Source organism: Phalacrocorax carbo, chromosome 3 (assembly GCF_963921805.1).
Source record: "Phalacrocorax carbo chromosome 3, bPhaCar2.1, whole genome shotgun sequence".
NCBI lineage: Eukaryota > Metazoa > Chordata > Aves > Suliformes > Phalacrocoracidae > Phalacrocorax > Phalacrocorax carbo.
The window spans coordinates 11,640,776-11,664,393 of record NC_087515.1 but is presented as its reverse complement, the minus strand read 5'-3'; the positions used below and the strand labels follow the sequence as shown (position 1 = coordinate 11,664,393).

Genomic DNA, 23,618 nt, shown 5'->3' with positions numbered 1-23,618 from the left:
CTCCCTCTAGTGAGTTGTGTTGGTTTTCTGTGCTCGAAGATTACTACCAGCTACCATATATATACCTATTGATTGAATAGCTAAATTCAAACCCAAATACTTTTAAAACAAACAAACAGGCAAAGGATCTTTGTGCCTGACGTGTAACAGTTCACATGAATTCTGCTTCCTAAAGCTAAGTTGTTCTTTTCAGAAGTTTCCAGAAAAGTAAAAAAAGAACAAGGATGAGTGGAAGCTGTAGAGGAAGTTAATTTACCCAAATGAGGAAGGGAATGACGAACTGGAGCTTTACCTTTAAAGTTACCAAGGAGCAATATTTCCCTGCCCACCACATCAGGCTCATCATAGGCTCACCACCAGGGGGTTTGTTCACTTGTTTTGAAAAAAGATCTCAGAGGAGAGGAAGAACCCAAAGGCTGTGGTAGTAGAAACCACTGCACTATCTCTCCATCTCCCAGGCTAGTTCACCATTTGATCACACACTAAGCATTTGAGTGGAATTTTTCAAAGCAGTTGCTCTGTCCTACCCTACAAATCCAGCAGTAGTTGAGGCTTCCAAGGAGAATAATAGTCCCATTGAGACCTGTGCTCAGTCACCAGCTCTACATGCTGCTTACGACATGCAAAAGTTTCTAGGTTGTTTTTTTTTTTTTAGCTGAAATGACCAATGCTGAATGTAGTGCGATATGTAACAAGAAATACAGCATGTGGAATGACAGGTACCTTACAAGTAATTTGGAGCATGGTGGTCAGATTCCATATCAGAGGGAGCATATAATGCTGAAACCGTCTGGCCTGCGGCTATGAAGACACAAGAGAGGAATAAAAGCAAGTTAATGGCAGCCTGCCAGGGCCTTGTTAAAAACCAACGCATCACTAAAAGTGCTGATGCAGCATCACCAAAGACCCTTTAATGGGCCTGAGACAAGTGCCCTTACATTTAATTATATACGTATCAGCAATACCTGTCCCCACAGAAGAAAGGTTATTTCTAATGATCACTCTCTTATGTCTTACAAGGGTTCCATACCTGAAGGGAATATAAGGAGCTTGCTCTCTAGACCCTTCACCAGCTTTGTTGCCCTTCTTTGGACATGCTCCAGCACCTCAATGTCCTTCTTGTACTGAGCGGCCCAAAACTGAACACAGTATTCAAGGTGCGGCCTCACCAGTGCCGAGTACAGGGGCACGATCACTTCCCTGCTCTTGCTGGCCCCGCTATTCCTGATACAAGCCAGGATGCTGTTGGCCTTCTTGGCCACCCGGGCACGCTGCTGGCTCATGTTCAGCCGGCTGTCAACCAACATCCCCAGGTCCTTCTCCTCTGGGCAGCTTTCCAGCCACTCTTCCCCAAGCATTGCATGGGGTTTGTTGTGACTAAAATGCAGTGTTGGCCTTCTTAAACCTCACCTGATTGGCCTCAGCCCAGCGATCCAGCCTGTCCAGATCCCTCTGCAGAGCCTTCCGACCCTCGAGCAGATTGACATTCACGCCCAACTTGGAGTCATCTACAAACTTACTGAGGGCGTACTCAATCTTCTGTTGGGATCATTGATAAAGATATTGAAGAAGACTGGCCCCAATACTGAGCCCTGGTGAACACCACTTGTGTCTGGTCACCAGCTGGATTTTGCTCTGTTTGCCACAGCTCTCTGGGCTCGGCCGTCCAGCCAGTTTTTTACCCAGCGAAGAGTACACCTGTCCAAGCCATGAGCCACCAGCTTCTCTAGGTTGATGCTGTGGGAGACAGTGTCAAAGGCTTTGCTAAAGTCCAGGTAGACAACACCCACAGCCTTTCCCTCATCCACTAGGCGGGTCACCCTGTCCTAGAAGGAGATCAGGTTGGTTGGGCAGGACCTGCCTTTCATGAAGCCACGTAGACTGCGCCTGATCCCAACACACTAGAATTTGACTTTTTATGAAAAATGACGGATCATCTTTATAGCAATAAATAACAAGGTCCAGTAGGTAAAGCTGAAACTGAAATTAGGACATTTTAGCTTTAAAAATAACTCATTAGGATTTAAGTATGTAAGTCATCTGAACACAGGCCATAGATGCTCGTCAGAATTACCAGTTAAGACCAGATACTAAACCTGCATGTCTGGTTCTGAGAACATTACAAATAACCTGAAATTTACTCCCAAGCATTAATGAGAAAAATTGACAGTCATGTGGTTGTGCACTGAAATCAGCTGGAGCAGAGAAATCACCAAGCACTGCTTAGATCTGAGGAACAGACTTGTGCTGTTATCAGCTATTACAGCCACACGATATGGACTTCTTCTCCTCTCATTAACACTTCAATCATTTCCTGTATTTTTGTGTGACCAATTTGGAACATACACAGGCAGAAACAAAGAATATCGTTACTTCAAGCACTTTTATTTCAGCTGCAGCCGTCAGCCTGGATCACTGAATACAGGCCATCTCTTCCCGCCCCGCTGTGTGATGGTCCTGGAGGACGCCCGAGAATTGAGCCCGGCTGCCTCAAAGCCAGCAGGTGGCATCGCCGCTTGTGCCGCTGCTGCGTTCTGACGATTTTGCCTTTGTATGTTCTGCGGACGTTGGCGTGTAGACCGCACGTATGGGCTCTGTCCTATTTAGGACAGCTTTCTGTCCTTAAGGTCAGGAGTGCAGAGCTTTTTTAATTTCTTTTGATGTAAGTAGGGGGGGAATCGGAAAAATCCAAAGAAGGGCAAAGTGTGCAAAAGGTTCTATTTTTGAAGCAGCAGTCTGGGTACTTGCTGCACAGAGGTCAACATTTGTTTTGAAATAAAAATCTGGATGCTCGTTTGGTTTTGAGGTGTCTGTTTATCAGCATTCTCAGAGGCTACATTTAACTTTCTTTTTGCAGTTCTCAATACTCTCTGCTCTCAATTCATCAGCCCACACATGTGCCCCGTTTTCTCTCTCTTGAAAGGACAGGAGAGGGAGTGAACAAAAGTGAAAATAATTGCAGCCAAAAGTAAGACTGAAGATGTACGCACAACTAGACTAAACCCAATGAGGAGGCACTATTATATCTGGCCTCTTGCTCAAACAGGATTGTCTCTAGCTTTTTCCTCTGCCTTCCTTCAGTTCCTGGAAGCCATTGAGCAGAGCCCAGAGCTCACTCCCACTGTCTCTATCCTCCACTTTTGGCCTCTTCTAATTTGCTTCCTCTTTGCATTCTCTCCGGTACATCTGAAAGTGCCACTTTTGCAGACAGAACATGCACCACATGACGTCACCCAGTTACTCACATTTCACTGATGAACAAGGAGAGAGAAGACGTCTCCTCAGTTTGACGTGGCAACATATTACCAATAATTAATTTTGATTCTGCACAGTGTCTTTCAAAAATTGGAAGCACAAATTTTTGCTTGCAAGTAGCTAAAAAGTCCTCCTGTGTGCATGGTATTTATCTTCCTCAGGTAACACTTGGAGAATCTCCCAAGGACTTTGGGGTTAGAGTTTCATGCAAGACATCTTAATAACCTCTTAATCTTTGCAATATCTGTTTTGCTGGCTGACTGATTTAACAGTTTTGTGGATATAAGCAAGTAATATCTGTGTACAGTGTGATGGACAATAAATGCCAGAAATCTCAACTAACATATTGTGTAATCACTTAGTGGCAGATAAGGATTCTGGACTGGAAAAGGGATATCCCTAACTGATCCTTACAAATAAGGCCCATGAGGAGTTTCTCTCTCATTCAAATCCAAAAACCATAGCTGCAGTGTTTTCAGTTTTATTCCTTCCCATTCTCCTGAGCCCTTTTGCTTTCTCCCAGGCTGACCTGGCTTCACTATTAAATACAGCTGCCTCTCTCCCACACTCACATAATTCCCTGCGGCAGCCAAACAGAACAGCAAAGGACTCTGGTGGGTATGGATGGCACAAAGGTCTTCATGGAGTGTTTCTAAATACATGCTTAGAAGGGAAAACAGCATAAACATTAGTAGTGAACATGTTATTGCAGACTTCATCATTAATCACCGAGCAGCTCCAGGAATGTTGCTCTGCGGATCTTGCCACCCTAGAAGCCTTCCAGAGGCACTTTGGGAATTTGTCCAAGGTTCCACCAAACTTCTGGCCAAGCAGCAATACCCTAGACCTGCATCCAAATCTCAAGCATAGTCAAGAAAAGCTGAACTTACCTTAAGTCCACTGGAATTTATAACTAGTAACAATTGTGTTTTCCTTACCTACACCAGAGGTTTATGCTGGCTAAGCTGTCCTGGAAATTAGTCACACATTGATGGAACTGGGGCAAATTCCCTTTACAGGTGGAACCAAAAAAGACCTAGCCATCACCCTCACAGCTGCAACCTCCTATCCAAGGTCATTTGGACTCAGCTCCTCCCCAAAACCTGCTAGAAGTCGGACAAATTGCCAAGAAGCTTTGAGAGAACTGATTGCTCCCCCCAGGACTGCCAAAGTGAGAGCAAGCAAGTGCAGTCACTTAGAGGGGATGGCAGGACAGGCAGGGAGCTAGCAGGAATCACTCAGAAGATAACCTGTTTTTCTGTCTTCTTCCACTCTTTAAAAGGGACACTCACTCTGTGCAGTGTAGCAGAACCAATTACACAACATAGGTTTCAAACCTCTAATTACAGTGGATGCTTCTGCTTCAATATTGCTGGAGGGAAACATTCATGCAATGAAGCCATGGTATCTGAGACAACAACATCATGTGCCATGCTGATCAAATACTAGTTCATGGCTAAATTTTAGTGTCACCCTTCCTGGTGGTAATTACACCTTACAATTAAAAAAGAATCATCATCAGGGCTGTGTACAAACAAAATATTTTCATCTGAAAGAAAGAACTCAATAAGCAAAATATTGTAATATTTGCTAATAATCTATAGCATGTATTTTCAAAAAGTCTAATTATTTTAAGGGCCATGACATAAAACTTCTGTGATAATGAATAGTCTAATCTTTCATATCTGGAACTAGGTCAACAACAAAATAAATTACCCAGACAGCAAGAAAAAGATGAATTGCAGGAAAATTAAAAACTGCTATTAAAATAGATTTCCAACCTCTCTTGCTAACCCACTTGGAAGGGAAAACCAGTAGTATCAGGATGTCAGTGTCATGAAAGGGAATTAGGCAGTGTCATGCTGCTTTCCAGTTTCTGAACTGCAGTGTTACAAGAATCAAAGAGATAAAATTTACACCAGGAGAGTAAGATGTAGAAACAACAGGAAAGTTATAGCAGCCAGTTACAGAATTATTTCAGTAGGTATTTTACTGAAAAAATATGAGGTAGATAGCTTGAAATTAATTCATCTTGGTGTCAAATCATGACAGTAATACCTTTTTCTCTTTTTTCAACACTTTTTTAAGTCAGGAGTGTCTCAAAGCATTCTACTAGTTTTAGGTGGGTGTCAAGTCTACTGGAAGTGAAATTCCTCTACAGGGTTGCACTGCAATGGTGGGAGGGGAATTAAGCACCCTTACGCCTCAGCCATGTCCTGTCACAGTGTGGGTCAGAGCAGGGCTGCTCTTATGCTGGTATTCCCTGTAGGTAAAAGCAACGTACCTGGGAGATGGAAGAAAAGGGGAGGAAGGTCTGGCTGTCTACTCAGTAGCTCTGGTTTACGGAGATGTAGACATGTGCTAGAAGCGAAGCATATACAGAAGAGTCATCATAGGACCTGTGCACCACTTATTATGACTCTTCATGTGCTGTAAATGGTAATTATAATAGTAATAAAATGCATATCTCCACGATTAGAAGATCAATAACAAATCCATACAAGAATTTCTGTGGAAAAACTGTTGTGAGAATATAAAAAAATCTGACCTTGCTCTAGCTAGAGATGTTGTTGTAGGACTATTGAAAGGCTTTTTCCCCACTTTGCTATGATTTTGTTTTGGAAGAAAATAGCCTAATACTCAAGAGTGTTCTGATTTTGATGGAGCTGCGTATTTTAACGTAATGCAACTTTGTTGCTCCTTCTCTGAAGAGCACTATTCATTAAGATTGTAAAGTCAATGCCTCAAATCCCAGAAATAAGGCTGCTTGTCCTTTGTGATTTAGGCTTTTCGTACCTATGTATTATGTTGTTGTCTTTAATTACGTTAACATATCCTGTTGTTTCTCAGGAATGCTGTTCATGCAGTCACTGCAAAAATATTCAGTATTCTTTTTGCCTTCCTTACTCAATGAGTGTATTCAGGTCTTAGTTAAAATGCCTCCTCCACATCAGGTTCTGCTAGGGAAACTATTCACTTGACGTGATGGATTAGCTCTAATTTGACTATGATGTTTGAAGGCTTTATTATAAATATTGAGGTATTGCCTTAAAAAGATAGAAGACAATCTCTGCCAACAAGTTTGCATAATGTGAGAGAAGGCTGCTCTACAATGCACATTAAACTAGTGCAAGTTGGGCCAACTACAGATATTGTGCATGGGCCATTTGTTGGTTTGAGGACGGTTTTGAAATTCAAATGTAATTACACTGGAAATTTGCAGTACACCTAAATAAAGTCCTCCTTCCTACGGAGGAAAACTCAAAAGGAAGCAAATAACTTCTCGTAATGATAATATGCAGTCCTGGTGACATTTCAAGCCTAGTCTATCTGTAATCTACTTTAAAAAAGCAATGCTTCTCACAGTAACAGAAGCAGCAGCAGCAGGAGTCTGTGACTTTTTTGTAGAATGAGGTATTTTAGGTCAAGAGACAATGAGAAACAAGAAATAGCCTGGAGAAAGGACAATACAGTTCCATCCCTTCCTCCTCTCTCCCTCCCCAATTTGAATAAATTGGCAGCAACAAGTATTTCATCACAGGGAAAATCCCAGCCATATGACCTATTTTCATCTAATTGCATGACCTACCCATCCCCTCCCCCTCCTAAAGGGTTTTTTTACCATTTACTCACACGTGCCTTGGAAATCGCGACATGTGCTGAAAAGCAGTAGCTTCATGAGATCTGCTGAGGTAAGTGCCTCAGCTCATGAAGCTCTAACAATGAATTTTAGTAGGGGCTGCTAGGATTATTCACCTAACATCCATTTCTGGTATTCCTATGTGACATAGGGATAGGCAGCATTAAATGGTGGCTTCTCTGTATTTAGTACTCCTAGCATCAACTGAAAAGAATAAGACACATGGCTCTGAAAAATGGGTGCACAGAAATGTAATGATGGCACTGAAAAATGGGTGCTACCTGCTGTGACCATATTCTTTTTCTATTTCAGTAAGAGATTATGATGGTATCACTCTTCTCTGCCACCACCTGGGTACATATTTGGAAGGAAGTGGACAAAAGCTATAACCTCTACCATCTGCATAAAAACTCACAAGAAAGTCACTTATGAAAAGATAAAAAACACAACCAGCAGACAAGATGCCTGAATCTTTCTGCAGTTAAGGGCAGTTTCCACAGCTAATATCTATGACAGAAGGGTGCTTCTGGAGGTGGCTGCACTAGGCAATTGGTTGAGTTTGGTCCAGGAGCCCTACCTTAATTTGTCTCATTGTGTCCTTTATGTCAGCCTCCCCTCATTGTTTTCAAGATTTCCAGTGAATAGCTTACAATGGACAATTTCTCAGTGAACCTGAAAATCTACATCACTAAATATATCTAAATCACTAAATCCCCACTAATCCTGTCACTACACTGAGTCACACAGTAGCAAAAAGCTTAATTGCTATAAATGATAATAGTATGGGGGACAGACTTTCAGATTCTCTCTCAAAGCATCTAGTATGAGTACTAAAAAACAACCTGGTCATATTTTCCACAGCCTGTTCCTGCCTCCACCCTGCTCCCTGCAGGTAACCACTGGTAAAATTAAGACCATTAAAAGCTCTGCTCCATTGCAGATAATATAAAGTGGGAAGGATATATATAGTATATATAGTGGGAAGGATATATATAGTATATATCCTATATACTATATACTATATACTGCAGATCATAGAATTATAGAATCATTAAGGTTGGAAAAGACTTCTACTGAAATCCACCAAGCAACTAGTTTTACCCCTCACTCCCATAGGGAAATGGTAAAATGCAAAAGCAGTTTATAGTTCTACATGTAGTTTAAAATAGCTGTAAAATCTCATGATGCTAAAAAAACTCACAAAAAATAAAACTGGATGCAATTTCCATACCTGATGGCATAGCACAAAAACTGGCCAGAATACTAAAGTATATCTTCCTACTTTAAAGTGTTCCTTTCCTACAGCTCCATAGAAACATAAAAAACTCAAAAAAGAGTGAAAACAAGAAGGGTTTTCTTCCCATCTTTTTTCAGATGTAGGGTTCATTGCAGTTATGTGTGACAATGTGAGGTAACCATTTCAGACAAAGCGTGACTAGCAAGTTGCTGATATTGCTTAAAATGTTTTACTTCTAAGATTACCATGACCCCACTCACTATAAGGAACATTGAAATGTCTACTGCTGTATCATCACAGGGGCATCAAAGAAGAATTGTCCCCATTACATAGGCGGGGTGCCGAAACACAGGAGAATTAAGTGATGTGCTTAAGACCACATAGGAAATTTGTGGGAGAGCAGGCAATTAAATCAAAGCCCCCCAAGTTCCAGTTTTGTGTTCTTATCACTTAATCAACTCTCTCTCCCAACTACGTCAAACCATGTCACAGCACAGCCTTTTTCAGCCACAGCCAGTTTTTTTTTTTCCTGGCCATATCAAAAGAAGTACTGAGCCAATTGGTTAAAAGGGATGTCATTCAGAGGCAGGAATGAAGGTCTGAGGAAAATAAAATAGAAAAGAACATAAGGACAGACCTGAAAAGCATGTGTTCTGCTATCTACCAGTGCAGTTCAGAAGAATAGCCAGAAAAAATAATTTTGAACTTGCCCTGTCTCTGTCCTAGCGTAACCTGTTAAACCATATTTGAATTAATGATTGTGATGCTAAGTACTCTGTGATGGTAAGTGCCACAGAGCGTAGCCTTTCTTCCTTAAGAAACTATTTAAAGTCTGCCCTTCTTGTTCATATATGAATGATCTTGAAATCCTGAGGCAGTTTCAGCAGCACTGCTTCCATTCAAAACTTTCTGCAAGTATTTTTATGGCTTCTGCGATGCCTTTGTTGTGGGACACTAAAGCCTTCATTGCCTCATACTACATATTTCTACTTAAGGAAGATCAGTGGGTTTAGATTCTTAAAACATTTTTGGGAGTGCTCAGGATAGCAATTACTTTGAAATACTTCTGAAAGGATGACAGAACATACTGTGCAGCCTCTTCTGTGCTGGACTGTAGGCAGTACAATCTCAAGCACAGTGCTGAAGGACACTGCTGGATCTCCTGCTAGCGCAACATTTGACTCACAGTCATGGCTGCCGTTGTCCGACAGAGGGAATTCTGTGGCAAAGAGCATCTCCTCTAGGCTTCATGGATACGGACTCATTGCAGACGCTTACCGCCTACCCCATCTTTAGCTGTGGGCAGTGTATGAAAAGGCAGGCTGTTTAGGAGTTTCATGGCTGAAACTCTAGAGGTCTTTATAGACAACTCATGGCTGTTCTGTTTGGTTTTGAGAGACCTGCAGCTGCTGGTGATCTCAATGGTCAAAGGAGCAAAGGGAAGGCTAATTCCCTCCCTGGCTGCTCTCTACTGGGAAATTGTAGCTATGACAGGTCCCAGTACAAAGTGTGGGTGGCCTGCAGAAGGCTTGCACTGCATTGCAAAATTCAGCCAGTTTACTGAAAATGTTTCATCATCCTGCTGCATAAGTCGATAGAGATGGTTCTTTTTAATGGGGATGTTTTATAATACATGAGTCACTTACTGCTAAAGGCCATCTATTTTGCCTTTGTAGGTAAACCACGGGCTATTACCCAGCAATGAACTGGCTCAGAAAAGCACTGCCCTATTTATAGAAAAATATAAGAGACAGTACATGCCAATTTTTTTTTTTTAAAAAAAGCTACCATTGCTTAATTTTCCTCTTTCCCTTCAACTAAGGGAAAGCTTTCAATAATATAAAAATTGAAAGGAAACAAAGGTTATTAAATGTATTTTGAGGGATGCCAAGAACATTTGAAATGATTTTCATCTTTCACATTTGCAGACAGTGACGACAACGTCCACTTCATGGTCAAAACATTTCTGTGCCTCACAAGAACTTCATTTCTGCTGGGAGCGAGAATCTGGTGACCGCTACTTCTTTCCACATCGCTTTGTTTCCTCACTCTTGGCACAGCGATATGTATTGTGTGAAGCCCAGCAGAGCTGCAAGATCATGGCTTGGTTTTTTTAATAGGATTCTCAACAGGGCCTGCTCTGCTGGTCATTGTTACTTTCCTGGTGGTTAACAGAACACGAGTAGTAAGGGTTAGACGGTGAAAAACAAAGTGATTATAGACAGCTTAAGCCTCATTTTCTGATAATAGAATTTGCCATTATACTATGTGTTTCCATGTAGTCTGTTGATACAATTTGCTTTAATACATGTAAATAGCAACCAACTACCACGGATGTGATGATATCAAGCCCTAAATATATGCTAAAATGGCATTTGCACTTAGTGCTGCATACTGGAATCAATTTTATTCCTTAAGATCACCACAAAATTTATGAGAACATAAAAATATCTTTATTTAAAGTCTTCAAAGCTGTGTTAAGTCAAAGATAATGTGAACAGGTACTCATTTATCTTCCCTAATCTGTGTTGTCTTAGTGGGAATGGGGACCAGACAAAATATCAGAAGATAGGATTCATAAGCTCTGGTCCTGCTTTGCTTCTTTCTGTTATGTGACCTTGTACAAACCTCTTAAATTCCTCCTAAGGAGTTCTACAAAGAATTCAGCAATAGTTTAACCATTAGTGACTCTCCTCCCTGATGGCATTAAAATAATATGCATTTTTTTCCTGTTTCTGTAAAATCTGATTGGAAAAACCCCACCATCACTGAAAGATATAATTATCAGAAATATTCTTCATCCTTTACCAATACATTTTTTAAATCACCTTTGATTGAAGGTCTATCTGCAGCCCTTTTGCCCATAATATACCCAGTCTTTACCTTTGCACAACCTTGAGAAGTTGCTTTCCCTTATTTCATTTACTAACCTGTACATAAAGCCTCAGATCTTTGAATAGTCACTGAGAAACCTCAGTACTTAATTTTTTTCTTTGTAACTCTTTTCAAATATACTCTTGCCTATTAATTATGGTGGGCCTTTTTGGGGCCGCATTGCTAGTTTCTATGATAGTGACATTTTGTCTTCCTGAAATCATCTGTATAGATCCTTATGATTCAAACTTTCTGCTCTCTTCTTTTCTGTGAGTCCTTTCTACAGTGCACTGAATTCAGCCAGCTCAGGAAAAGTGGTGTGAAAATATTCTTGCTACTTTCATAGAAATTTGGGCAGAAAAGCCAGAAATATTAAGCTGTACAAACATGAGGATTCTCAGCATCATATCCGAGTGATAAGATTCATATTATCTCTGGCAAAAAGTATCACTTCCAGTTCCTGGAGAAGAACCAAAGGAATTGGCTTAATGCTGTCTCTCTCTAATAAAATATGACAAAGAAAACTGATGAATGGTTCCTAAGTATAAAAAAAAAAAAAAAGTGTAAGGTTTATGTGGAAGTAACAAAGTAACAATGTCCTCACGCTGCTCTCCTCCTGGTACGCATATGCTTCCACCACCATTTCTGATGCACCCATTGCCTTCTCGTGCAAGGCTGACAGCTCAGGAGAAGAGAATGCCTGCTGACCAGCCGAGGAGGGGCACTGCGGGAAACCCTGTGCTGGCACTGCTCCCACGCGTTACAAACAGCAGTTGTGCACTCTGGTTGTGTTTTGGCAAAACTGTGAAAACCAGTGAAGTTTTCTTATTGCAGTACTTGGCACACGGCACTTTCTGAGAAAAACCTATAGCTATCACTCTGAAAGTTGCTTTTGGTGAGAGCTGTAAAGCTGATCAGTCTATGAAAGCACAGTAGTGGGGCTTCACTCGTTTTCAATGCCAGGCAATGAAATGGGCCACAATCAACAACTGTCGTTTGACAGAAGCGTTACTGGAAACTTCCCTAACAAGTAAGGGGCCCATCTTGGCTAAACGATGACACTGTGCCAGACAGTTTCTTGGAAAAAAGCAAGAGGAGATAGCTGAATGCTCTATTGTCGTGTGAAGCTGGATTAAAACTTTTTTTCAAGAAAGGGCAGCTCAACAATTTTAGATTAATGGAGGATTTTGGTCTGGTATTAGACATGCTATTGAAATTTTGGGTGTGGTTCAGTGCTGTCTCTAATTTTTTTATTTTAGCCTGTTTGCCATTAAAAACAAGCTTAGAATGATCCCAAGTGCAGAATCAGACCTTTGATTGAAATTCACTGGTATCAATTCCGTAACTTAGCTATCACAGAGCAACTCTGTAAAAGAGCATGCATCTCCTCCCCATCGTCATTTTCTTCAAGAGATGACCACAATTTTTGGACATTATTGAATGCAGTAAACCCTAGGCTCATGTTATGCCCAAGAAAAATTACAATGTAATTCAAAGTAATATAAATCACAAATGATATAAAGGAGCCTCACAGAAGCAATGTCTTAAATCCCTACTGGGAAGGAAGATGCTGTGGACAAGAAACTGAGAAGAAGGATCAGAAGGACGGTGCCAGAAAACAGTGTTCAGCCTGGAGAAGGGGTGGCTTTGGGGGACCCAGTAGCAGCCTTCCAGTAACCATGAGGAGGTTACTAAGAAGCTCTCCACAGCAGTGCATGTCAGCAGGATGAGAGACCACAAACTGAAACAGAGGTTCAGACTGGGCATAAAGGAGAACTTTTTCACCCTGAGGACAGCCAAGCAGTGGAATATGCCCAGGGAGGTTGTGCAGCCTCTATCCTTGGAAAGTTTCAAGACTCGACTGGATAAAGCCCTGAGCAATTGGGTCTGATCTCAGTTGACCCTGCCTTGAGCAGAAGGTTGGACTAGAGACTTTCTGAGGTCCCTTCCTAACTCAATTACCTTATGAGCCTATGAATGATGGAACACATGCTGTTTCATACTGGGAAGGAAATGGTAAAGCAGGAGGGAGACAGAAGGAATAAAAGGGGACTCATTGGGATGAAGACATGGATAGAGACTGCAGCAGCTCCTCATGAAGGCAGGGATAGAAGACTGTTCACAAAAAGGTTGTTGAGGAGAACCAAGGAATGAAAGCAGTGACTGACAGATTCAGTGAACTCAGTCTGTAGTAGTACTAAATCAGCACAGCTGTGTCTACAAAGTCAAAGCCTAAGGCAAAGCCTGCCCTTCAGACAGGAGAGTTCACTGACCAGTTCTGGAAGCCCACCCAGGTTCCTCAGGATTACCAATGCTTCTGGTAAGGAATCTGATCAAGGCTCAGAAGTGTAAGATCAGCTGCTTGTCTTCCTGAAACCAGGCGTCAGCCTTTACAGAAGAACTGTTTACAATAGCAATTTCTTTCTACACATAAAGACAACTCTTAGGCCACGCCTCCAGGTTGCCAGGTGCTATGTTATGATTTAGTTTGAGATGATATCTCACAGGTTTCAGAGAAGTTATATGAAAATCTCTTATTTGGTCCTTCTTCATTGTAGTTCCCACCTTTTCTGACTGTGAAGAACAACCTGAAAACAACACAAAGATAACAAAACCACAACAAAATGTATAAACCTGCCTCATTTTCTCTTAGGATTTCACTACTTTTTTAGCAGTCTAAAATTCTGGTTGGGCTCATTCCATGGCTTTTGGGGGAAGAGTCAAGAGTGGGGGGGGATGTTGCAAAATGTAGTATTGGCAAGCTCCTGTTCAAATCAGAGGCTGCTGGGTTGGGCTGAGTTGGAATTGGCTTTTTATTTATTTATTTATTTGAACTCAAAATGCAGACTGGCCTGTGACCACTGTGCAGGTCACCCACCCAGTGACTAGGAATTCTGACACTTACCGCCTGTCAATTAGTTTTCAGAACAATACAGTAAGGCAACATTTTAGTACTTTAAACTCACCTGTCTAGAGGAACCAGGCTCTGTGAAGAAGCTGGGTTTTTGTTTAGCTATTAAAGCAAAGATGAACCAACCCACCCAGGAAAACTACATTACACCAAAAAACAAACCAAACCTTAGGTGTTTTTATCCTCATTTCCATTCTGGTTTGGGTTTGACCACGAAATTCTTATTGGAGTTACTGCTCATTTACTTGAATTTCACAGAAAATCACCTAGCCTTTTTATACATTTAGAAATCACAGTACCCCAAAAAGTTCATATGTTTTCTTTGGGACAGTGTTTATTTTTTTGCTACAGTAATTAAATTACAAGCTTGGGTGACCATTTCAAATACAATTATTTACTCCTTTTGCCAAAGGAAGCTTATGTTCAATTTGTTACAAATAATTACTAGTCCTTTCAGATGGTCTTGGGTTTACATTACAGTACAAAGTAGGCAAACATGTTTTCTTAGGAGGGTAACATCCCTTCAGGTTATTGAGTGGAATAGTACCCAGTCACACAGGAATATGGACTTCCAATCTACCCTGCTTATCTGACAGTTCAAGCTTGCCCTTTACTCCCGAAAACCTTAAAGAAGAATCTCCCTTTTTGTTAGACTACTTCCTACTGCTTAGCACCAGGACTACACATTTTCCAAATATGAAAGCAAAGATATTGGAAAAATGTTAAAACATGGGTTGTGTCTAGATTACAAACTTCTGCTGGCATATCTGGGCTGTGGAATATCTGCTTCCTTACTGACACTGTGTTGAAAACAATCCTGTAGTATAGTACAGCTATGCTACAGCACAGCGCTTTTCTTGGTGTAGTCTATGCTATTTGGGATGAGGGTGTTAATTCTGTCATCAGAAAGCTCTTTTTGGCAGCGCATGCTGAACCTACATCAAAAGTCTTGTTGATTTTGGTCTATCATGAGCAACTCTTCAAAATAATTATGCTCAAAGAATAAGCTGGAAGGTCAGGGTTTCTAGTAGAGTGCTGCAGGTGGTTAAGTGGCCACAGCTTCTCTGAAGGTACACTATTAGCCTGCAATCCAGTTCTATTTTAAGAAATTACTTCTAACTACTGTCAAGTACTGAACCATTCCCTCAATTTTTCTACCAACTACAAATGTTTTTACACTGGCTTATTATGTTTCCCGTACTGCCATGCAGAACATCCATAAAGACAGTGGCAGGGAAGGAAAGAGAATAAATAAAAACTTATATGCAAAGCTTTAAAATACACAAAGGGGGGGAAGCCTTTTTCCTCTGTTTTCTTCCTACTCCTAACAATCTTAGCTGTTGCTCAGTATTATTTTACCTCAGAATACTCAGACAAGAGGAACAACTGTTCAAATAAACTATTTCTACTGGCTTGGATTTACCTGACTGTAAGACCCTAACCCCTCAGGTCACCCAGGCAGAAGCAATGTCACCAGCCATCTAAAGAGAACAGAGCATTAGTAAGGCCAACATCAGGCCTACCTGCACCCTCTCTGGAGTTCAACGCAAAGCAAATTTTGTTACGTTGGTAGCTGCAAGTTTGATAACGTACTACAGACCATGCAAACTATTTGGACTAACAGAATTGTCACATAAAGCAAAAATTAGTACTACCAGCTTTTTATAAAGGAATGCCAACAGAAATTAGATCCAGATTCAACCACTTGGTTGCAACTGAGGCGTGAACAGCTCAGATCAGGAGCCGGGCAGCCTGTGCGTATGTGCCCCTTCCGCTCCCTCAAATCCTGAGAGCCTCTGCAGGTGTGGTACCTTGGCATAGGTTGGGAGGGCTGGAGGAATGCTCCAAGTTACAACACAACTGTAAGGTAGCTGAGTTACACAGAACGCCCGGCCACTCAATTTTCATCGAGTACATGTTGGTAAAGTGGTGCCCAACTTCTTCATAGTCCTCTTGTAGGTAGTGCTGCTGATACTAGTGAGTCTTTGCACTGGGAATAAAGCACAAGGCGGACATACCAGGATTTGAACCACTGATTTTAAACTGAGCTGCTTATTAAAAATTACTTTGACTTTAAATAGCTTTACAGTTTTAAATAAAATAATTATTTTAAAATAGTTTTAATTAAATGAACCTAGAAGTAGAGGATCTTAAATCTCCATATCTGATATACTTTTGAATAAATAGTTCTCTATATATGTCTTGATCTTTTTGGTGGTGAAGTGCACAAAAAATTAAAAGGATTTTTTAAAATTGAAATCAACAGTTGCCTCTTCAGGAATAAACTTAATAACCTGAAACGCTCAATGCAAAGTTATAGAAACCCAAAAGATATTCTAACTACATAGTCACTATAAATACATATTTTAACTGAATGCATGCTTTTTGATTACTGTGAGTAAATTACCAAAAAAGAACATTAAGATTCTCTTTAAAAGAAAAACTAAATAAATAAACAAAACCAGACTTCAAATAATAAACTGAACCAGCCAGTAACACTTTAAAATACAAAAGTGTCTTTCCCTTTCTCCTTTAGATTAGCCCAGCATTATAATACTCTGAGGACAACAAACAAAAAAATATACCAAACTACTGTTCTGAAGTTTCATTCGGAAAGCAACAGTTTTCATTACTTTGGGCATTTTAAATTCACTAGTTTAATATAAAGTTGCACATGAAGCTCCCTAAGGTATAAATAAGCTAAGCCTCTGCAGTGAGAACCAAAAGAGAAATCATACATGCAATTTATTCTAGAAAAAACCCATGATTTTAACTTTCACTTTAAAAACCGTTTAGGTATAACAGTGCGTTAGGAACAATCAAGCTCACTAGAGGGACAATTTGCTTGCAAATACCAGAAAGCATGATCATTTAATGTTATAATTCTGAGCAGTATCTTGAAGATTTAATTTCATAGTATTTTACAAAATAATATTTTAAACCTGAACACACTGCATCATACAATGTTAGTAAGCAGAAAACCGTGCAGTGAAGTGGACCCCTCAAAAATGCTGTTTCCTGAGGTGTAAAGGAATCATTTCACACTAACACCTTCAGCAGGGCTAGGCCACTGTGCTCTGTGCAAGAACAGTCGCCACATTTTGACCAGAGTGGGGGCCAAAGGCCTGTGTACCCAATTCTCACCTTCACAGTCAGTCAGCGTTTCACACACCACCCAGGGAGGGCTGAGCACCAAGTGATAGAAATACCCATTTAAAACTACTCTCTGTACTGGTGTAAATTTGTTTGTATAGCTGATAGAAAAAGAACAGATTTTACAATAGAGGTCTCAGAACCGGAGGGCAAATAGATGCAAGTGGGCTTCATCTGCTGGAAGGCGCTCCCTGGACTACAAGCATGCCGCAGATCTGCAGTGAGCCTCCAAATCTATTCTGTTGGATCAGTCCCACTTCACATAAGCATTCACTCATTGAGAGAGGCTGCAGCCACGCAGTTCAGTGATCCTGTGCACTCATCTGGGATGAATCAGACGTGAGCCCTAATTGCAATAAACATTCACTGACAAAGGCAAGGATCATTATTCCCCATTTATGGAGGAGAAGGTGAGGCACGAAGTGATTACTGCAAGTCAGTGACATAGCTGGACAGAAAATCCAGTTAGCCCCACACCTGCCACCAGGTGCTTTAAGATTGGCCAAAGCCATTTTACGATTTAACATGAATAATTTACTAAACATCTTACTTTTGTTTCTGTGTTTAGTGAGAAAATGATTTCTTTTTTTTAACCTTCCATTTCTAAAACAGCCTACACAATATCGAGAGTAAAGTTTCAGGAAATTTAGTGAAATCTGCCAGCAGATTTATCCCACTCACGATATTCACCATAAGCTACAAGATACAGGGTCAGCCTGTTAATCACCAAATGAGGGCTCTGTGAATGCTGCTGCACTCTTCTTGCTCCACCCAAATAATTACATGGCTCACCAGGAGAATTAAAATGGAGAAAAATAGTAAGACTTAGAAGAAAAATAATGTTTCCATAAAACACAGACTTATTGCATGATAGCTGGAGGCAACACCTTTGCACAAACAGCTGTAAATTAAAGCTGTCCTTTTACTAAGCTTCCAGAGATTGCTTACACAATGTGTGGCAATGGGAGAGCGTATAGAAGACAGTTCATTTTCTTCTTTCTCCTTCACTTGCTCAGGTTGTCGAAAAGCTACTTGCCTACTCTCAAAAGGGTGAGGAGAACTTTTATTCTCCCATACCACAATGCTACAGCTTAAGATGTGAACATTTTGCCACCTGATTGCTAAACTAGAATTTTCTTGATTTCTAAGAAAAAAGTGTAAGTACGTCATCAAATACACATCACCCGCAGGTGGCAAGTGTTAGAGAACTTGAAATCACAATTTTTTTCTACCCCCTCCAGTAACCATTGGTGAGCTTTCAATGTGCCGTCTCTGCTCATTTCAACTATGACAAGGCTATCCAGTGTTTAAGTTCTTCCATACGCTGCAATATCTGGGTATAATAGAAATCCATGTTGGCTGCAAAATCAGTACACACAGGGGATTCCATGTCACCAAAGGTGCAGTACAGTGCAGTTCCTCCAATGCTAAGGAAAACAGTTGCTATGCACAGCAGGATCAGCAAAATACAGGAGCCACCAGCTACTTCATCTGTAAATATAAGAGCAGAAAAGGTGAAAAAGGATGATCTAAAAAGCAATATGAATGCATGTGAGAAAGTCTGAGATAGGTTTTTACTGTGAATGGGTCAGGAGGTAAAGACATTTAATGACGCTCACCCTGTCAAAGGGACCGTAATCCATACCAGGAACTTTAGGTTTTTCTACCCAGTCTTTTCAGAAACCTAAATAATTATACAGCTTAATTTCTGCAACCTGTGTACCTGTCCTTGCTGAGATCACTTGCAGAGTCATTCCACAATGAAGCAAAATACACTTAACTATGAGAATGTTGCACAGCCAAAGCCCTCCTTCATGGAAATAGTTGAAATGAAACGAAAGTTTTGAAACTAAAACAAATGGAAACATTCTTGCTTCATTTGTACTGTCACTGACTACCATGAACTGTTTGTGTTTACTCTCACATTTGACTGTAAGGATAGAGACAAAACCTTCAGGGTAAGCTAATGTGAAGGGTTATTTTAAATCTCAGTTATTCTATGGTAACTATTTGCATGACTGTTTATTCCAGAGTAGGAACAATAAAGAGGTTGCAGAGGTGCTGCTACAGCCTCACAACCTCGCTTTTCCTTGGTAACTTGTATGTCTGCACATCATCTGCATTTTCTGTCAGATTGGAGAGGCTCTAAGAAAATTTCTGAACTCCCTTCACTCTACATCAGGGAGAAGAAACAGGGGAAAAGAAAAAAAACAAGAAGAAACATTCAAGCACCTTTTTTTTGTGTTTGAAATCATATTAATAACAATAATAACAATAACAATAATACTTTTATTTTTAATCACTAAATCCCTGGGAAAAATCATAGCAGAAACTCTAATTGAAATTTTATTTAAAACATAAATTGTTTTAAAATAATTTCAAGAAAAAAGATGGGATAAGTTCCCTTTGGGGTAGCAAACAGATTTTATTTTCAGTGCACGAGACACACTTAGACACTTTTAATCACTAAAGAGTGCCATTAATACCATTCAGTGACAGGCACACACAGTAGATATAGAAAGTGCTATCATTAGTAACCAAAAGTATTTTTCTTAACATCTATTTAGTTTGAGTCATAGAGACCTTAAAGAAAAGAATAACAAAATATATACTGTATTCCTTATGATTCTATTTAGCCCATCAAAAAGGCAGTAAAGTGTTTGGCCAAAATTAATGACAGCTAGCAAATACATATGGATGTTTAATTATAAAGCAAGGTTAAAATCAGACACCCTCCAATCCCATGGTCAACTGGAAAGGGTTGGAAAGCTACCTGTGGGCAAAGCACAACAGACTTTTTTCTTTTGCATCCCTCTTTACCTACATGGATTAGATTTAGGGGGAAATCCTACACCTCCCACCTCTAAGCTCTAAACCTTAATGAAAGGACGTCCATTAGATGTCACTCACAAATCATTCAGCCAGAGGAAAAACCCTATGGCTTCAGTCTCACCCGAGCTTTAAAACAGAAGTATACTTATTGTATCCTTCTGTAGCCTTGTTACTCAAATCTGGTACAGAATAACCTTCGATTGGTACCTCTGCTAATTACTTGATTAAGTTTTAAAAAGCCAAGACAGTATGTACAATGAACGCCCCCTTTGCTCTTGTGAACAAAAAGATCGACACCATTCGCTCCCCAAGAGTGCAACACCTGAATTAAGATATTTAAATTACCTTGATCTAATGTGTCTTCCATTTCTTGGAATCGCACTCTTCTCTTTGTTTGCCTTTGCTGAGTTTGAGCGATTGTTTTTCCTTCCCTGTCATCTCTCTTCTTTAGTATTGACACTAATCCTTCCGCTGGGGCAATCTATCAGGAAAGACAGTGAGGGGCACAAGAGCTGTGAGAAATCCAAGCATGAGATCTGTTTAACAGCCACTGGTTGAGGACATGAGCTAAACAGTTAAAAACAGTTTCCATTCTACTTTTCTTGAACACTGCAGCACTCATGAAACCTCCTTCTTGAATATATCAACTTCTTAATGTGCAGGACTGCTGCAGTATCATCCTGCTGTCTGCTGACACTATTTGCCTTTAATTGCTATCAAAGTTAAATACACATATATTTACTGTTTGGATCATACTTTGTATTCACTGCGACAGTTCCTTTGTAAGCTCACATTATTAAATCACATGGATTGGGGTAGTGGTGAGGAAGGTTTGTAACAAAACCACCATGATCAGAGGGCAATAAGAAGTCGGTGACAAGTGAAAAGGCTGCCGCCTCTCCAAAGATATAATCCTTCCAGAGGCATTCAAATGCTTATTGTGAGATTGGTTTCCACCATTGCAATTGGCTCCCCAGGGTGGACAATGAGCTACAGTGGGGCCACAAAACCAAAAAGAGGTAACACCAAGGAAAAAGAAAGCTGCAATGCTTTGTATAGATTCCAGCTCCACGTTATAATAAGCCCTCTGGATACAGCAGCAGGTCAAAAATCCTTCCCTGCAGGCTGGTCACCTAAACAGTTTGCACAAATAGTAATACAGTCAGCAAGTCAATAAACCGTAACTTCTCTTTCCTTTGCTACAGCATTTGGCTTAGCTGCAAGAGCATATGCTAAGCCATACTAGTATGTTACACCAGCCTGAGCAGTCTGTAATTTCCTAGTTATTAAAGAAATTAAAGTAGGGGAAGTATCAGGAGAAAAATGCTTTCCTGAGCAAGCGGTTCCTGCTGTGCTAGAAATAAACAGAAATTAAACCAGGAAGCATATTTAGACATGCCCTTCTTTATCTTGAGATCATCTTTACCTGAAAAAAAGTCTTAGTCATCTCTTCATAAATCTGAGTAGAACTTTTAAAAACTTATTCTGTAGATAAGCAATAACATTTGTTAAATTAAGAAGTAATCTGTATACATTTGCGCTACAGATAAGAAAACATACCACATTTGTAACTGCATTTGCAACTCATCTATGTAGGAGATGACCCCAGATGCCTATAATTTTCACAAAAACTCAAAGTGGAAAAAAAGCAACTTTCCAGATAACACTGTAGTTGCAGACAACTGGCTTCTTAACTCTCCCCATAATCTAGTCACATTAAAAGACCATGCATAAAAACTGGTTTGCATTGCACTTGTAAGAGCTGTAGAAAAACAGAAAACAAGTGGCTTCATCACTTATGTCCCTAAACTTGCTTCATGCATAATGTGTTGATGCACGCTGTAAATGGAGGGATGGTGCATTGACCGCAGTGAAATGCAGAGCACAATCCAATAGGCACTGTACCGACTATGGCATTTGGTGTTTGCAACACTTTAACTGGTAAATGTGGCAATTACATTTGCTGGTCTCTAGTCTGGCAGTATTTTTTAGTCCTCAACTGGACCAAAAACATTGCCCTGAGCAACTCAGAGTTGGTCACTGTGGGCATATGCCTATAGTTTAACAATTTTTCCCCAAAATCACAACTGAGAGGATAAGGATCTCTGCCACACTTCTGATATTCACTTTCCCTTTTGATTATCTGCTCAAGAGCTTGAACGTATTATTTAATGATAGAATGCAATGGAGTACTTACAAAGTACGGAAAGTGTGGAGGTGGTGGAAAGAAATTGTTTAAGTCAACATATGGAGGATCACTATTTGGGACAAATGAACCTGAAATAATAGCCCGCAAGTGTCTCATCACAACAGATGAGTGCACTGGGGTGACGCTTCTTGTAATGTTAAATTAGCCTTGCAGAACTGCCATGAAAATTTATCAGGCCAGCCAGAAAATCAACACTTACGCTTTCGTGTTGTGACAAGGACGGGGGATTGTGTAGGAGTGCATTAATTTGATTTATTTATTTGTGAGGGTGGAGATGAAATTACGTCCTTTAAAACAGTAGATTATTTTAAGCTTCTGTGTACGGCATTGCTTTCCTAAAGAGGATCAATGGCTCCTGCGGCACGACCCACGCAGCAGGCTAGATGTCGCCTGGCACGCGTGTTCGTAAGTGGCTCGGACTGCACTTGGCAGGAACGTCACCCAGGGCCGGTGGGGCGCTTCTACCAGTCTGCCCTAAGATCAGTATACGGTGGTCTGTTCTACAAGTACTCATTTCAGACTGAGAGACTTCATTTTGTCTGTTGGCTCTTGGTAGTTTTTGAACAACTGTGTCACAAGCTCTGCCTTCTCCAACCTTAAAACGAGAAGGCTATCATTGACAGGATTATGTGGAAATGTGTGTTCAGTGACTACAGTTATGTAAAAGGCTTGCGAAGGAAAGTCCTGCAACAACGAGGTTCACTTACTTTCCCTGTCAGCCTACACGGCTATGTTTCAGGATTTACTTCTAAAGGTATGAAGAACTATTGACACTGCACAGGTTTCTCTATTCTGAACTTCTTTTGCTTAAAAAGGGGAAGCCAAGGGCTTTTGCTTGTTACTCTCCTGGCCCAACAAAAGCCATAGACTGTATTTTTAAGAATGTCCCCTTTACGTGATATGTAATTCATATCTAGAATATTTCATCTGCCTTTGAATTTCATGAGTCACATAATTAAGGTTTTTTTTTTGTTCTTCAAAGGACCTGCAAATCAATGCCTCCTAATGAGAATACAGTCTATTGTTAAAATGCAAATATAAATGTAAACATATGAATTCTGCATAAAGCAATATTTACACCTTCTTTTCTAGTGTATTCTCAACTGCAGCTCAAAAACATTTAATGAAAAACATCACCACATTTTATTTTCCTTATTTTCACTCATAAAAACGCCTTTATTGTAAGAAAGATTGTCATGTAAGAATAGGGTCCGTCTTGCTACAAATATAATCTCACTCAACCAGAACAATTGTAAATGTATTTTTCTACAATAGCTATCACTTAGAAAGATTTCAAGCAGTATGCAAACTAATTGTATTAGACCCATCTCCCAGTAATTAAACGTCCAAGGACAGGGACGTAGCTGCCATGCAAGACTTGAAGTTTTCCATCCCAGCCTTCAGGAGGCAGGAGGAATTTAAAAAGGCAGAATACATTATTGAAACTGAAAGTTAATGTGGGAACTGTGGTTAATACAGTTGACCACAAGCCTCTGCTTGACTTGAG

General features: G+C 40.3%; 1 protein-coding gene across 4 annotated transcripts in view; it reads right to left on the bottom strand.

Moving 5' to 3' along the window:
- Positions 1-14,225: 14,225 nt before the first annotated feature.
- The window catches only part of CNST (consortin, connexin sorting protein), a 62,147-nt gene continuing 52,754 nt past the window's right edge, over positions 14,226-23,618 (bottom strand). For 3 of the 4 annotated variants that reach the window (XM_064445821.1, XM_064445822.1, XM_064445819.1), the window contains 2 exons: positions 20,248-20,383; positions 14,226-18,561 (listed from right to left, as the gene is read on the bottom strand). In XM_064445821.1, the coding sequence (XP_064301891.1) occupies positions 18,356-18,561; positions 20,248-20,383 (342 nt within the window). In that variant the 3' untranslated portion in view covers positions 14,226-18,355. The remainder of the gene's footprint in view (positions 18,562-20,247; positions 20,384-23,618) is intronic. The other variant, XM_064445823.1, reaches the window with a different exon arrangement.